A 17,124-nucleotide genomic window follows, 5' to 3' on the forward strand; every position below is an offset into this window, starting at 1 on the left:
TGGTTTTTCCTGCATCCATCTTGAGATCCGCAGAGAGCACGATGGCGAGCGACTCCCCCGCGAGGAGTCTGGATGAAATCGACCTATCTGCGCTCCGGGTATGCACACCACCACCAGCACCAGCACCAGCAGCAGCACACCGACACTCCAAATGTCTCCAAACCCACCCTTCCCCGTCCCTGCCTCCGTCCTTCCTTCGCTCGCTTCACATCCTTGGGCTCGTGCGTGCGCGTACTGCCCCTGTATGTGTGTGTATGTGTGTGCAGGCGCGTGCACGACAAGGAATGGGTGTAAAATAGTGCACGCGGGCAGACAGTAGGGGCATGTCTTCACCGATGTGCAGTGGTTTCCAATTAGACCCAGCGAACACCTCCAGGACGCAGCCTCCTCGTCCATTAAAACACTACGGCTCAGTGCGCTTCACTGCTGGGTCTAGTCTATTTTGGTTTCGTGTTCTTTTATCTCACCCTAGTTTAGTTTTATTTCTAACCTAGAGCTCTTTTAGTCCTTATTCGCTTCTTGGTTAATCCTGGTTTAGTATTTGTCAGTCTTTACGATAACGCTTTAGCTCCATTTTTGTGCTTTTTTAGTGCTGATTTTGGATTTGGTTTCGTCCTCGCATTGCCCTAGATTTGTCAGTTCCTGGTTAGATTATAAAGTCCCATTTTAGTCCTGGATTAGTCTGGAATTAGCCCTGGTTTGTTTCTGGTTTAGACCTATTTCTTATGATTTATTACGCCTAATTATAGCTCTTATCGTCCTGGTTCAGTTTCCTACATTTTAGACCGGGGTTAGTCCCAGTATAGCACAGTTCAGTCCTGGTATAGTCCTCGTATAGTCCTGGTTTAGTCCTGGTTTAGTCATGTTTCAAGAGTGTCCTGATGTATGTGAATTGTGAAGGTGAATAATGTAGAGTTTTTGTTGTGATTAGAGGTGTCTCGTTGTTTTGTCCCACTTTCACACCTGGCCCGGGTCCCTGTAGTTTTGTAGCACGGAGCACTTCTGCTCAGACTTAAACCTGCTTAACTTAGGCCCGCTGTGTCCTGGTTTAGCGCTGATTGGCGCTGTCAGATTAGCCCGATTCTCTGATGTGACTGTGATGGTTCCGTGCGTAAAAACCCGCTCGTGTCCTTTAGTCCTCGGTTTAGAGCTGGTGTGGAGGACTGTTGGAGCGCGCGGGTCTCGGGTCGTTGTATTGATCTCTAAATTGTTCAGTCTATTTATGGACATGGTCTTGGCAGAACAGTTCATAAACACATTATGGAGGTCGTCTTTCTATTGAGCCGGTGTTAAACCTCGTTTGAGGAGATGCGTGTGTGAAGCTTCTCTGCGCTTTGTGGACAAAAGGAGGCACTTTAGCGCCAGTGCAACATCTGAGCACAATGGAAGAAGCGCGCGTGTGACCTGTCATCAAACGTGCGCAGAACAGCGCGTGTGGCGCTCATATTGGCGCAGGCAGTGATTGAAGTAATCAGAGCTTGTTTGTTGTTGCTGTTTTTTCCTCAACAACTGGCGCGTGATGTGACGTGAGCCTCTCTCGCTGCTGCCGCTCACCGCGTGCAGCCACGTGCGCGTGCGTGAGGCCGGATAATAGGCCGCGCGCGGTGTCTGTGCATTTCTGAATGTGGGGCAGATGTTAAGCTCGGCTCAGCCGCGGCTTGACACACTGTCCCTACTTTCACACGCGTGCACGCGCACCGGCAGGCACGAGGCACACCGGTACACGCACGCACGCGCCGAGCAGAGCCGCAACAGGAGCGCGTTCCGCCATTTCGTGATGTGATGGTGGCGACATCAGCATCAGCACCGAGCAGCGGCACGCACGCGCATGTGTGCGTGCATGTGTGCGTGCGCGAGGAGACAGTGCAGGAATGTGCGCGTGCCATGTGATGAGACAAAACACAGGGACACGAAGTGCGTCCAGATTTCTGTGTAATGGACACGAGCCGAGCTCCACATGAGCAGCGAGTCACTTCACACAAACGTAAATCAAACAGAAGTGAGAGGGTCAGTGTCGTGTCTGTCCCCGCGAGACAGAGGACGCGGATGTGCGCGTGTCTCTGAGGACCAGGGCTTAGAGCTATTCCACTGGAGCTATGGTCTCGTGCAGGCTACATTCTAACAAATGGTGCAAACGGTGCTATAGACTATTATTATGAACTCAATATTTAATCCTGTTTGATCCTGTGTTTTCTGCTCTGACCCTGTGCCTGATCCTTCATCTTCTCACATTCATCTGCACCACAGGCTCATCTTCATATTTGTACTGGACAGTTGTTATAATCTTTATTCAAAGCTCCACACAGATACAGTAACATTAGACACACGGCCGTTTAAATCATCAGGTTTGATGTGGGCTGAAAAAAGGCCAGAGAAATCAGACTGCTTCAGTTTGACCTTGAGTGAAAAGTTTAAACTATTTTTTTAAATAATCTTGTAACTCGTGTCCTCACAGGCGTAAGTCTGTGTTTGGATGTTCAGGAGATAAACTTATCAGAGTCCTGCTGGCGTCAACACTCAGCTAATCTCCCTGGCAGACAAATTTATAGTTTTTGGACTTACTTATGCTCACATTTTTAAATTTAGTTTAATACTGATGATAGTTTCTGTCATTTATTTAAACCTTAAACTTTATGCAATCTCAACTTTTTATTGAAAGACTTGACAAACACAGACTTGTAGAGTGTGATTAACATTTAAACATGTACGATTCAGGCTGCAAGATTCATCGCAACTGAATTGAAATCACAATTTAAGTGGACGCTATTGACAAATCACAAAGGCTGCTATTTTTGAAGAATAATTTCCTCCACAAACAACAGAATATCTTACTGTCTAATTATGCATAAAAACTTCTAACCCTGTGGTTTAGATCTGTACAAACAGGCTCTGAAATGTGAATAGTTTAAGTTCATCATTCAGACTTTTTGTTAATTCTTCAGGACGTGTTTAAAATGTTTAGACATATCCATCTTAATCCGCTACAACTGGCTGAGTATCAACTGTCTCTGAGGAGATTCAAAAGTTTAATGTTATAAAACTGCGATCCCCAAAGTGTGGGCCTCAGAAGAGTAGCAGGAGGCGCCCAAAGACTGTCCACACATCAAGCAAGAAAGAAAATGGACTTTTAAATCAAGTTTACACAAGATATTTGTCTATATTTCTATTTGTATTAAGCCCACATCTTTTACATGTACGGTTAAACATTATAAGAGGGGCCCTGTGTGATCTTCTCATTCTCAATTTCAGACTTCCGATCATTGCACAATGCATACTGGGAAGGATTTTCCGAAAAAGTGAGCATCAAACCGCCATGTTTGATTTCCCAGTGGGATGCGTCTATTGACAAAGTCGATCTTTTCAATTCTTATGAACCATATCACTTTTGTTTCTGGTTCTGATATTGTCATATTTTAGTTTTGGGATTCAGACATCGTAATTGTGTGGTTGTTGGATGTACTAACACTGGAAAATGGCTCCAGAAATGGGCTTCGAAAGTTTGCAAACTCCATAAATGCAAAAGGGAATCAGATGTGTGTGACTGCAAACCTCCGTCCAAACTGTTTCCCTTCCCAATGGAATTGAAAAATAGTGAAAGGTGATGCGGCAGGATTCATCCACAGGAAGGACGAAAAAGGAAACCTTTGGCTGCCTAAGAAATCATCCCGAGTTTGCAGTGAACATTTTGTATGTGGAGCGCTATCAAAGTGGGATCCCGTTTGTTAAGCGAGAGGTGCAGAAGACAAACAGGCTGAGCTCGCACTTTCTTTTTTGACTTTACAGCAACATCATGTCTTGGTCTCTTTGCAGTGGAAGGTGTTTCTTGGCAAACAGCTGGTGCATTTCGGTTTGGCGTTGACTTTTTAAATTCATAACCAAGGTTGAGCGCTCCACATACACAATGAGCGCTTCACATACAAAATGTTCATCCTTCCTGTGGATCAATCCTGCCCATCGCCTTCATCTTTCACTATTCTTCAATTCCGTTGGGAAGGGAAACAGTTTGAACAGAGGTTTGCAGTCACACACATCTGATTCCCTTTTGCATTTATGGAATTCGCAAACTTTCAAAGCCCATTTCTCGAGTCGTTTTCCGCTGTTAGGACATCCAATTACACAATTACAATGTCCGAATCCCATAACTAAAATATGACAATATCAGAACCAGAAACAAAAGCAATATGGTTCAAAAGACGTGAAAAGATCGACTTTGTCAATAGACGCATCCCACTGGGAAAACAAACATGGCGGTTTGATGCTCACTTTTTGGGAAAATCCTTCCCAGTATGCATTGTGTGATGACCGGAAGTCCAAAATTCGTGCTGCATGTACATGGGGGCCATAGCACAGTAGTAAATTAACATCTCCCTCCCTCAGGAAAGTTACAGCTTTAAGTGTATTTTCATGACTAAACCATCGGCACACTTCTTTAAACCCATCTGAAGCAGCGGACCACAGGCAGTGATCATTACAATGAGTCATTCAGATTCAATATTTAACACAACGGCTTTGACAGAGCCACTGCGCCTTTAATAAGACTTGGAACATTAATTTTAGATCCGTGTCACGATGCGACGCGATGTCAGTTAGTATCTAGTTGTAAAATTACTTACATTTGTGTGAATTAAAAGAAAAACATTCGACTTATTTGGGCCAGAAGGACTACAGAACATGCTCTGTGGACCGCTTTTGGTCCCCGGGCCATAGTTTGGACACCGCTGGACTAAACTATTTGCAGGTCAACCAAAAGCAAACATTATAAATTACTGTGAAAGAGACTCACAACTAAAAAGGACCAGTTTGGGGCATTTTAAGAGGACTACAAATTCCTATTTTCAGGGCCTACATGAGTGTTTCCCAAACTTTTTTTTTTTTCTGGGGACCCATATTTTAAAAGTCACAAAACTTTGAGACCCAAGACAATTGACATTATTTGTAAATCACAAAATAAAGGTGGATTATTGAACATTAATGAGGATATTTTATAGTTGACTGAGCGATTGTGTCTCTCTGGACAATTAGTATTAGTTAAGTTTTAAACAATTAAAAACAGTAATTGAACAAGAAATAAAAGGATCCATAAGTCGCCTATTTGGGCTTCAAATGTAGCCCATTTCTTTTTCTTTTCATCGTTCAATTGAAGCAGCAATATTGGAACAAAATAGTCAATAAAATAATTACAAAATTATTAGAAATTATAAAAAACATGTCAATATTTCTAATGAGATAGATGGACCTGTCTGTGTTTTTGTATCATGTTAAGGTCCGGGTGCAGGAGGAGAGTGCAACAGCAGTTCAGTTTGTTTCTGTGCTTTGTCTTCATTGTTGTGAGCACAGAAAATCTCATGTGACAAGGCGGCAAAAAAAAAATAAAAATAAAAATCTCTTGTGACCCACCTGAGGATCACGACTCAGTTTTTGGGAAACAATGGCCCATATTACGCTATGTTCTAATGTATGTTCTAATGTTGTTTCCTTGTCGCACATTGTTTCATTCACACATGTTTAACACACAAACCCTGCATATTTATAGTCTGATTCATCATCTGGTTTCACCTCGTAGAAACCGTCTGACCTCGCAGCATTAGGATTTGTTCGCTCGACAGTAGGCAGGAACTTTTTAAATTTAACCAATCGCTGCTGTTTGGTCGTGACATATGTAATGCACCAAATCCCGTAGGAAGAAGGGCAATAACGTCTTTCTGCTTGATAAAATTCACCAAACATTCTCTTTATTCCGGCTTTAAATACTTGATCTTGGGAATCGTTGACAACACAGAATGTATGGCTCTTCGCTGATTGGCTGGTGCCTGAACTCGCACTTCTGGGGTTTTTGTGAACCGTGTAGTGTATTCCAGTGTATTATTTAGCTCATCTCTCAATCAGAAAACACTCTGTTCCACCTTGTGATGTCATGTGGTAATACAGAAAGTGCTCCACTGTGTTTTTAAACTCTACACACCTGCATTAGAATCATCGACATGATTTTAGCTCTGAAACTGTCCATTTCTAGCTGTTGAAAACTACAACTTCATGACATCACAAGTTGGAACAGAGTGTTTTCAGTTTGAGAGAAGAACTCAGCCTAAATATGCAGGATTTTTGAGTTAATCATGTGTGAACGAAACAAAACACAACTTCAGGTCTGTTTGCGACGAGGAAACAACATTGGTCGACCTTTTAAACTGTCCCAAATTGTTCCTCTTTAGTTGTGCGTCTCGTTTACATTTATGCTAAAATGTTTTTGCTTGACCTGAATGAAACAAAACACAACTCCAATTCTGTTTTTGAGGAACTAACACGGTTTAAACCTCACGAGAATTCATTTTATGTAATACAGGAAGGACCTTTAACAATATTTGGAGACGACTAAAAGGCTCAAAGTTTTACACGTTTGCCCTCAGGTTTTATTGCATTTCCTGGAGAGACATTTCTGAGTGGAGTCGGAGCCCGTGAGAAACAGCCGGGGCCCTTATAGAGCAGGAGAATGAGAGGTTTTGAGAGGCAGGTGAAACTTGACAGGTATGCAGCAGGAGAGAGCCGGGTCAAATACCAAGAACATACCAACAAGACTATCTACAAGTCTATGTACAGAGCTGGTTTACAGTTACATGCATTTGCAGTGAGGGGAGAAACTATTTGAGGAAAATATCTACAAAATAGGCTTAGACAAACTTTACTGAGCCACAACAGAAACTATTTGGACACAGGATCTTAATCCCTGTAACATTCGTTCATTAGTTTTTTTTCAATATAAAACCAAAAATAAGAAAACGAAAAAAACAACAATTTTCTTCATTATTTGTCTCCAAAACCAAAATGAAAAAAAAAACAATAACAATGCGTCAGTTTTCGTTTTTGTATTTAAATGTTTGAGTGACTTTTGTGCCACAGATCTGTGGAGAGGCGACCACCCTGAGAGGATTTTTGTTTTTATAGCAAAAGAAACACCAGTAATGAATAAATGATTATTACCATATTTTTCAGACTATAAGTCACTTCGGAGTATAAGTCGCACCAGCCAAAAAATGCATAATGAAGAAGACAAAAACATATCTAATTTGCACCGGACTATAAGTTGCACTTTTTGGGGGAAATTTATTTTATAAAATCAAAGACCAAGAACTGACATTTTATCTTGAAAGTCAAGTTCTAGTAATAACAACAGAACAGAGAACAACAGACTATTAACGTCACATATGAACAGTTCTTCAGATAAGTATAACATAAACAACAGAACAGAACAAGTTTAACAAACTCTCCATCTCACTCCAAATCACTAAATCCATTCAATTCTTCATCCTCTGTTTCACTTCTAAACAACTCCACGACCTCTGGAGGTAAACAGAGCGACGCTTCCACTTCTGTGTCGCTGTCGTCAGACTCAGCATCAGTTCCAGTTAGAATTATTCCGGCCTTTCTGAATCCCGACAGGATGGTTTCAGTGTCACTGAAGTCCAGGCTTTGTCGATTCATCCAGTGACTTCCAGGAAAGTTGCATGTTGTATCCTCCTGGTTACCGTGAAGCTGTGTTCTCCATCCTTTCGTCAGTCCCTCACAAGTTTCTCGTTCACTCCAAACTTTCTTTCTGCTGCTCGATTACCGCTTTCAGCTGAATATTTCACTACTTGCAGCAGGACAGAGGCTCTTTCTGCAGGAGACATGCGCAGTAGAGTGAAGTGACAGTTTCAAAAATTTTATATATAAGTCGCAGGAAACACCCAAACCATGAAAAAAGTGCGGCTTATAGTCAGAAAAATATGGTAGATAGATGCTTTTAATATCATACCATGGAACATTCCAAGCAAAGCAATAACATCTCCATGGAGACAAGCCAGAAAAGTTACACAATGCACCTTTAAGATGTGTACAAACATGAGATTTTTTAAAAAGTTTAACAGGTCCGATCGCACCTTCTTGGTACTAAAAATGTGTAATATTGTTTTTAAATTATTGCTTATCTGTCAAAATCTTGCGTATATGCTTCTAGAGAAATCTCTCATTTTTACCCCGTACGTTTTAAGTTTGACATTGACATTTTACGAGGTCTTGTTATTATGAAACGTCTTCCCTAAAGCTACTTCAACCTCACCACCCACCCATCAAACTTCCCATCAAATACTGACAACGAAAATATTAAGGGAGCGCTCACACTTGTCCTGGTTTAGCCCTGGTTTGAACCCTCGCACTTTAGTCTTGTTTGGTCCTGTTCTAGTCCTGCTTAGTCCTGATTTAGTCCTGGTTTAGTTCCAGGTTTAGTCCTAGTTAAGTCTGCATTTTGATGTGGTGTGTGTCCAAATATCACGGCATAAATTTGATACCAGACTAAAGAAATACAACCTGAAATGTCTAATAATAACGTAATAATTTATCATTAGCCTTAGTAAACATTATACAATTTCTGTTTGCATATCACTTTGAGCACATTTTTTACCAGATTCTGAGAGAATCTTCCTTATTGGTGTGTCTACGTAAGATAAGATCATGTTAAAAGTCCTATATTGCGCAAAATTGACTCTTGTGAGCTTTTAGTCATGTTCTAATGTAATGTTACCTCATCGAAACCTCAAAAATACCTGCACATGTTTGAGTAACACTTTATTTTTAGTCTCTGTACATCTACAAAACTCAAAAAGTGGTAGTTTTCAAGCGAATTGCTCCTTAAATTGACCTTAAATTCAGTAGAGATTGCCACGTCCAGGGCTGAAATTATCCAAATGATTCTTGTGAAGTTGTATCCCAACGTGGAACAGAGTGTTTTCTGTTTGAGAGACGAACTCAAACTCTAAATTTACAAGATTTGTGCATTAAACATGTGTGAACGAAACAAAACACAACTACAGGTTTGTTTGTGACGAGGAAACAACATTATAAAGATCAGAAAGTAGAGCAATACGGGACCTTTAAGCAGAGGTGGGACCAAGTCTTCGGTTTGCAAGTCTCAAGTCTTTGACCTCAAGTCCAAGCCAAATCCCAAGTCAAATACAGCAAAGTCCAAGTCGAGTCTTGAGTCACTGGCCCATAAGTCCAAGTCAAGTCCAAGTCGTCTGCTTTGGGCTTCAAGTCATTTCAAATCTTTGAACCAAATTACCAAATATAGCTTTGATTTTTTGCAATTTATATGAATTTTAAACTTAATTGTACTTTAAAAAAACACTGTATATTTATCTAAGAATATTTATAGATTATATAAGAGTTGTCAAAATGCTTTTTTTCCCCTTTTTAAATGTCTTGACAAGATTTTAGTGTGAATTATTACAGTGAGATTAGAAAGAATTCAGATTTAAAAATTCTTCTCAAGTCACAGGCCTCAAGTCCAAGTCAAGTCCTAAGTCACTGACCTTCAAGTCCAAGTTGAATCCCAAGTCTTAGTCCATTTTATCAAGTCAAGTCTCAAGACCTAAAAATAGTGACTCAAGTCTGACTCGAGTCCAAGTCCCCACCTCTGCCTTTAAGCGATTTAAGAGTGTTATTTAACAGGTGTATGCATTGCCATGAGTCTGACGATACAATACAGATCACGATATGCATGTCACGATTCGATATATCACGATATATCCCGATACTAAAACATAAGACGATATATTTCGATTTATCAGTAATTACTTTTATTAATACAGCCAACTGCATCTTCATGAGAACACAGTTGTATGAAATATCATGACCTGGTCCTCGAAGGGTTGACTAGATTGTGTATTCTCCCTGTGTGTCTGTTCACCCACGATAATTCTGCCATTTATGGACCGATTGTCACCAAATTTGGTACGTGGGTCAAGCCTCCGTGCGCGATGCCTCAAAAAAAAAAAGTTTGGTGACGATCCGAGGTCATTTGAGGTCACACGGGTCAATTGAAAGGTCACGCCGTTATAAAGGACAGGCAATTTCGGCAATTTCTGAACCATCTGCGGGCTAAAAATATTCACCCAATCATCACACAAGCTCTCACCGATGGTTCATGGGGGACCAGGTTGCTGTCTCTGATTGCGTTTGTTTATAAAAATGTTTAAATCATCAGAACAGCGAATGTAATTAATGAATTTTTGAGAATTGTGCAATGAATTATCACGATATATCACTGAATTGATTTTTTCTTACACCTCTGTTATTTATAATGTTTTTCTCAATTCAAAGTGCAGTTCCCATGTAATAAGAGTTTTTCTGTGTTTCAGGATCCAGCCGGGATCTTTGAGCTGGTTGAACTGGTTGGAAATGGCACCTATGGACAGGTGTACAAGGTAAGAACAAACTCCTTTAAAATCCTTTATAATTCTGTGTTTTCAGTCTTAATCTGTGGGGTTTGACTCTAGTCCTGGTTTAATCCGGACCTAATGCTGTAATAGCCGGGGTTTTGTTTTGAATCCTAGTTTTGTTTTGTTCAGGTTTAGTCATGAAAGCTGAATTACGTAACATTTCTGATGCAGCATCTGCTTCCTGCCTGTGTGTTGCTATGGAGATCTTTTTTTCACTAAAAGTTTCACTGTATTTAATTACAAATGTTTTTACGTCTTAAAAACAAACAAAACAGGGTTGCCACTGGGTGTGATCTGATGGTCTCCATGGAGATAGATAAGTTTAAAGCCATACTGCGGGACATTCTTAATCAAGAGGAAGAGGAGAGAGAGGGACAAAGTTTTTTCAATACAGAGTGAAAAGGCTCTTTTCATGCTTACGTTATAAACCAGGAAGACGTTTGGAAACATGCGATTAAAACTACCGGCGGGTTATGTTCTAGGAAAAATTAGAAAATTACGTTCAGCTCATCAACAATTCCAACCATACCTCAATTTTCATAATTTCTCCAATGACACACAACTCCGATCGCACTGGGTTCATGCGATTAGAAGAGACGAGATGATTCCAAACAACTCATACGTCTGAAGTCTTCATTTTACCGCTGATCACATTTTTACTTCAGTGGGTTTTATTACAGTCGGTCAGTGAGTCCAGTGTCGGGAACTACACAGGGAGTCGTAATCGCATGTTTCCAAACGTCTTCCTAGTTTGTGATGTAAGCCTGTTGGAGCCAGAGTAGATGGAGCCAGAAGCGTGCCCATGCTCCTCCACCCATTTATATATACAGTCTATGGCTACACCTCAAAACTATGCATAAAACCAAACTATAGTCCAGGTTATAGTCTAGTCCAGACATGTCAAACTCAGGCCCGGGGTCCAAATTTGGCCCGCGATATAATTATATTTGGCCCGCGAGATCAAATCAATATTTATTAGAGCTGACCTGCTGGCTACAGATCGGCTATAGAGACATTATTTATTTAAAATTGTGTTATTTTTTTTTTATTATGCTTGTTCTGGATTCAATGTTTAAGCAAAACTATTATTAAACATTTATTTTAATGAGAAAAAGTTTAACGCTACATATCTCAAAAGAAGAGAAAACATGCAGATGTTGTTGATATTTTTCAATATTTAGTTTGGCCCACGACATAGGCTATGTTCAGCTGCAGCCTGAAGTGACCCAAATCCGATTTTTTGGCTTCTATGTTCCTGTATCTGATCTTTTAATGACAGTCTGAACGACACAGATCCGATTTTTTCAAATGCGACCCAGGACACTTGGATATTTGGTCTCCTAAAACCGATACATATCTGATCTTTTGACATGTGACTTCAGTCTGAACGGCCAAAGCGCATTCATCCACCTACACGTTTATCAACAAGACCACAAATGTACACAAACCGTTCTTCTTGTCATACGAAAAGTTGTTAATGAACTCCGTGTCACTGATGTGAAGCACATCACCACTCACCACTCTTGGCTACGTCTCCACATCCACACGTTCCTTTCAACGGACGTCGCTGCCGCTGCCCCACAAAACACCACGGCCAAAAACCTCGTCCTTCTCCTTCTCAATCTCCTCCTTAAAATAAGTAAGTTGTTCATGTTCTGGCTCCGGTACGAGAGGAACTTTAAAATCTCCAGGTGCTTGATGCTCGTGTCCATGTTTGGACAACTTCCATAAACACAGAGCACGCTCGCTGAGGTTGATGTTGTCGTGTCTCCAGTGCACATGCGGGACACTTTCCGGCCGTTTAATGTTCACACTGGAGTCACATACAAGTCGCATTTAATTGGAAATGTGAACGACCTCGAAAAAACATCGAATTTCACAAAAAAAAATAAAAAATGAATTGCAGTCTGAACGTAGCCTTAGTCCCAGTTTTTAATTCTGACCCTCTGTGAATTTGAGTTTGACACCTGTAGTCGTTTTTGTTTCATTCTTTTTTGCTTCGTTAAAGAGGCATTGTCAAACTTTTCTGGTGGACAATCCTCCAAATACTTTTCTCCTTGGAGACGTTGTTGCTTTGTCTGGAATGTTTCACAGTATGGCATTAAATTAAACCTTTCTATCTTCATGGAAACCAAACCAGACCAAGCTCACAGTCAGAACGTCTGTTTTTCTTGGCATTTTTGAGCTATAAAACTACTTGTAATTGAATAAATCTAAGGTAAAACTGTTTAAAGTGATACTGTGGTACATTCCTGGCAGTGAAATGACATCTCCATAGAAAAAGTTACACATTGCAGCTTTTACCTGATGAACTTACTTGCCAAAATAGGAATTACAGCAGTAGTAAATCTTGTGATACTGTTAATAAATATATTCTCGTTATTTTATTTTATGATATTATATGTGAGGGACGTCCAAGTGGAACAGCTCCAGGCAGATACACGTGAAACAGCTCAATGATTTCTGTTTGTGTGAATTTAACACATGGATAATTTTGGCTGTGAGAATTAGACCTTACATAATACGGAAGGAAGGTGTGCGATGTACCAGCTAATTCTGCTGTGTCGAGTTATATGATAATTATGACATTTTTAATTTTAGACTTGACAAAATTATAGAAAATCTGACGCTAATTAAGACTAAAACGAATATCGAGAGTAGAACAGAAATGAACCTTTCTTGAAAAGCTTTAGAATGATTTTGAGCTGTATGAGAAAAAGACGGTAACTTCTAATCATTTTGTAATTATTTTATTGACAATTTTGTTCCAATATTGCTGCTTCAGTTGAGTGTTTAAAAGAAAAAGGAACAGTCTACATTTAACATCCAAATAGGTGACTTACGGATCCTTTTATTGCGTTTATTGTTTAAAACTTGAGTAATACTAATTGTTCAGAGACACGATCACTCAGGCGACAATAAAATATCCTCATTAATGTTCAATAATGTTCAAATCCAACTTTATTTTGTGATTTACGAATAATGTCGATTAACTTGGGTCGCCAACGTTTGTGACTTTTAAACTATGGGTCCCCAGAAAAAAAAAGTTTGGGAGACACTGGACAGAATCAGTATTGAGTATCGAGTCTATTTCTTAGTATCAAAATCAAGTTTGACATTTTTGTATCCTGACAACACTAGATCAACACAATCAGTTCAAATTATTATTTTTTGTTTATTTATTTATTTTTATTCTTATGCCCGTAAACATTATTAGGAGCTATAGCAGACCTGGACATTGTACAATTCCTGGGTCACATACATAGTCAGGTTGGCGCCACTCGATTTCATTTCTCTCCAGCGACTAGGTCAGGAATCAGAATACACTAGACGTTTTGCAAGAACCCCCCGGAAGTTGTAGACTGCGCCTCGGCCAACAGCAGACTGCATACATTATCCTCCTTTGGACTTCCTTTGTCAAATACAAACTTAGCATTTTTTATTGCACCTTTAATTTGCAAGTTCACCTCGCCGAAACGATAATGATCGCTGACAGACATGTTCACTCTCTGTTATGTTTGCTGTTGTGCTGGCCCTTACTTGGACACCACTGAGTGTTACGGCGCATTACATACGTCACGACCAAATAGCAGCGATTGGTTAAATTTAAAAAACAAACGAATCCTAATGCTGCGAAGTCAGACGGTTTCCACAAAGTGAACCTGGCTGATGAATCAGGCTATTTAAACTTTGAACTATTTGACTACTTTCTTTGCCTTTTCCTAAACTCACATTTCCTCAATTTATCAAAACAAAATAATTTGTTTTGGTTATAATTTTGAGGTTTTGTTAAATGTTCTGAAGTAACATTGTATTACTTGACTCTAAGGTGAGTCACTCGCATTAGGATCAGCTTATCTTTGCTTTTTTTTTTTTTACTTAGACTGAACCATGACTAAACCAGGACTGAACCAGGACTGAACCAGGACTAAACCAGGATTAAACCAGGATTGAACCAGGACTGAACCAGGAATAAACCAGGACTGAACCAAGACTAAACCAATACTAAACCAGGACTGAACCAAGACTAAACCAGGACAGAACCAAGACTAAACCAAGACTAAACCAGGACTGAACCAAGACTAAACCAATACTAAACCAGGACTGAACCAAGACTAAACCAATACTAAACCAGGACTGAACCAAGACTAAACCAAGACTGAACCAGGACTGAACTAAGATTGAACCAAGAATAAACCAGGACTAAACTAAGACTAAACCAGGACTAAACTCAGAATAAACCAGGACTAAACTCAGACTAAACCAGGACTAAACTAAAACTGAACCAGGACTAAACCAAGACAAACCAGGCCTAAGCTTAGACTAAACCAAGACTAAACCAAGACTAAACTAAGACTATTTAGTTATTAATTTCCTCAATTTATCAAAACTAAATCATTTGTTTTTGTTATAATTTTGAGGTTTTTTTTTTTAAATGTTCTAAAGTAACGTTGTATTACTTGCCTCTAAGGTGAGTCATATTAGGATCAGCTTTATCTTTAGCTTTTTTACTTAGTCATTCATCACTTATTTAAAATCATTTTCTCTGGATTAATTATTTATTACACTGTTTTTCTAACAAATTCCAAACATACTTTCTATTACTTCAACTACACAACTGTTTAACCTTTTTAAATGTGTTTCCTTTTTCCATTTAAAGATTTTATGATGAAGTTACACACAATTTTCTGGTGTAGGATAAACCACTTGCTTGTCTCCATGGTGATCTTAATGCATGTTCCAAAGTAGGGCATTACACTTAACTATCTTGCATTTGTTCATTTACAAACCAAGACTGAATGAAGACTGAACTAGGACTGTGCCAGGACTAAATCAAGACTAAAACCAGGACTGAACCAGAACTGAACCAAGATTGAACCAGAACTGTGCCAGGACTAAACCAGGACTGAACCAGAACAAAACCAGGACTGAACCAGGACTAAACCCAGGACTAAACCAAGATTGAACCAAGACTAAACCAAGACTGAAACCAGGACTGAACCAACACTAAATCAGGACTGAACCAAGACTAAACCAGGACTGAACTAGGACTAAACCAGGACTGAACCGAGACTGAACCCGAGACTGAACCAAGACTAAACCAGGACTGTGCCAGGACTAAACCAAGACTAAATTGGACTGAACCAGGAGTAAACCAAGACTCTATCATTACTAAACCGGACTAAACCAAGACTGGACTAGGACTAAACCAAAACTAATCCAAGACTAAACCAGGATTAAACTAGGACTAAACCAGGACTAAACCAAGACTAAACTAAGACTAAACCAAGACTGAACCAAGACTCTATCAAGACTAAAACAAGACTGAATCAGGATTAAACCAAGGTTGAACTAGGACTAAACAAGACTAAACCAGGACTGAACCAGGTCAGAACCAAGACTAAACCAGGACTAAACTAAGACTGAATCAGGACTAAGCCAAGACTGAATTACGACCAAACCAAGATTGAATCAGGACTAAACCAAGCCTGAATTAGGACCAAACCAAGACTAGACTAGGACTAAACCAAGCCTGAATTAGGACCAAACCAAGACTGAACTACGACCAAACCAAGATTGAATCAGGACTAAACCAAGCCTGAATTAGGACCAAACCAAGACTAGACTAGGACTAAACCAAGCCTGAATTAGGACCAAACCAAGACTACACCAGGACAGAACCAGTGTACTTACCCGGACTTCATTTGCAAGCATTTTTACTGCAAAAAATACAAGGAAAAACCTGAATTATTTCTGTGAGCGGGGTCGCCTCTCCGCAGATCTGACCTCTGACTGGCCTGGCGTCACCTCCTCATCCCCGTGGAGCTTAATGCCATACTGAGGAACATTCTCGGCAATGCAATAGTAACATAATAACACTCCGGCAGACCCTCCTCCACGGGAAAAGTTCCACAGTGCAGCTTTAAGATACAGGTCCAGATTTCTTAGAAAACTCGTGTGATCTTATGACAGAGTTGTTTTTACTCCATAAACATTACATCATCCTTAATTGGTGGTTTTGAGATTTTACAGTGTAATGATGTCATGCTGCCAGATGGGGACAAGACACAGATTTCACTTTGGATTATATTAAACTTTACCATGAAAAATCTAAAATGTAAATCCAAAAAAATAACTCACTGTATTACAAAAAAAATAAATTAAATAAATAACAATTGCAATTTAACAATGTTCATTTTAGCTGCTTCCGTTTGTTTTTTCTATTTTCTGATCTGTTTTAATGTTGTTTTCTCGTCACAAACAGATCTGGAGAATCTGTGTGTCATTCGTTCATTTGTTTTTCAAAATAAAACCCAAAATGAGAAAATGAAAAAAACAACAATTTTCTTTATTATTTGTCTCCAAAACCAAAATGAAAAAAACCGAAAATGATTTGTTTTCTCAGTTTTCGATTTTGGGTTTAAATGAAAAATGGAACTAAACCAGGAAGAAAATAGGACTGAACCAGGTCTAAACCAGGACTAAACCAGGTCTAAACCAGGACTAAAACAGGACTAAAACAGGACTAAAACAGATCTAAACCAGGTCTAAACCAGGACTAAACCAGGACGAAAACAGGACTAAACCAGGTCTAAATCAGGTCTTAACCAGGACTAAAAGAGGACTAAACCAGGTCTAAACCAGGACGAAAACAGGACTAAACCAAGTCTAAATCAGGTCTAAACCAGGACTAAAACAGGACTAAACCAGGACTAAACCTGGTCTAAACCAGGTCTAAACCAGGACGAAAACAGGACTAAACCAGGTCTAAACCAGGATTAAAACGGGACTAAAACAGGACTAAACCAGGTCTAAATCAGGTCTTAACCAGGACTAAAAGAGGACTAAACCAGGTCTAAACCAGGACGAAAAC

At 39.7% G+C, this 17,124-nt stretch overlaps 1 protein-coding gene across 1 annotated transcript in view; it reads left to right on the forward strand.

Annotated features, from left to right (window-relative positions):
• The window catches only part of tnikb (TRAF2 and NCK interacting kinase b), a 111,064-nt gene continuing 93,940 nt past the window's right edge, over positions 1 to 17,124 (forward strand). The window contains exons 1-2 of the mRNA XM_055150928.1: positions 1 to 98; positions 10,170 to 10,235. Of these exons, the coding sequence (XP_055006903.1) occupies positions 42 to 98; positions 10,170 to 10,235 (123 nt within the window). The 5' untranslated portion in view covers positions 1 to 41. The remainder of the gene's footprint in view (positions 99 to 10,169; positions 10,236 to 17,124) is intronic.

Source organism: Boleophthalmus pectinirostris, unplaced genomic scaffold, assembly GCF_026225935.1.
Source record: "Boleophthalmus pectinirostris isolate CB_2022bp ecotype Guang Dong unplaced genomic scaffold, ASM2622593v1 HiC_scaffold_15, whole genome shotgun sequence".
NCBI classification, from domain to species: Eukaryota; Metazoa; Chordata; class Actinopteri; order Gobiiformes; family Gobiidae; genus Boleophthalmus; species Boleophthalmus pectinirostris.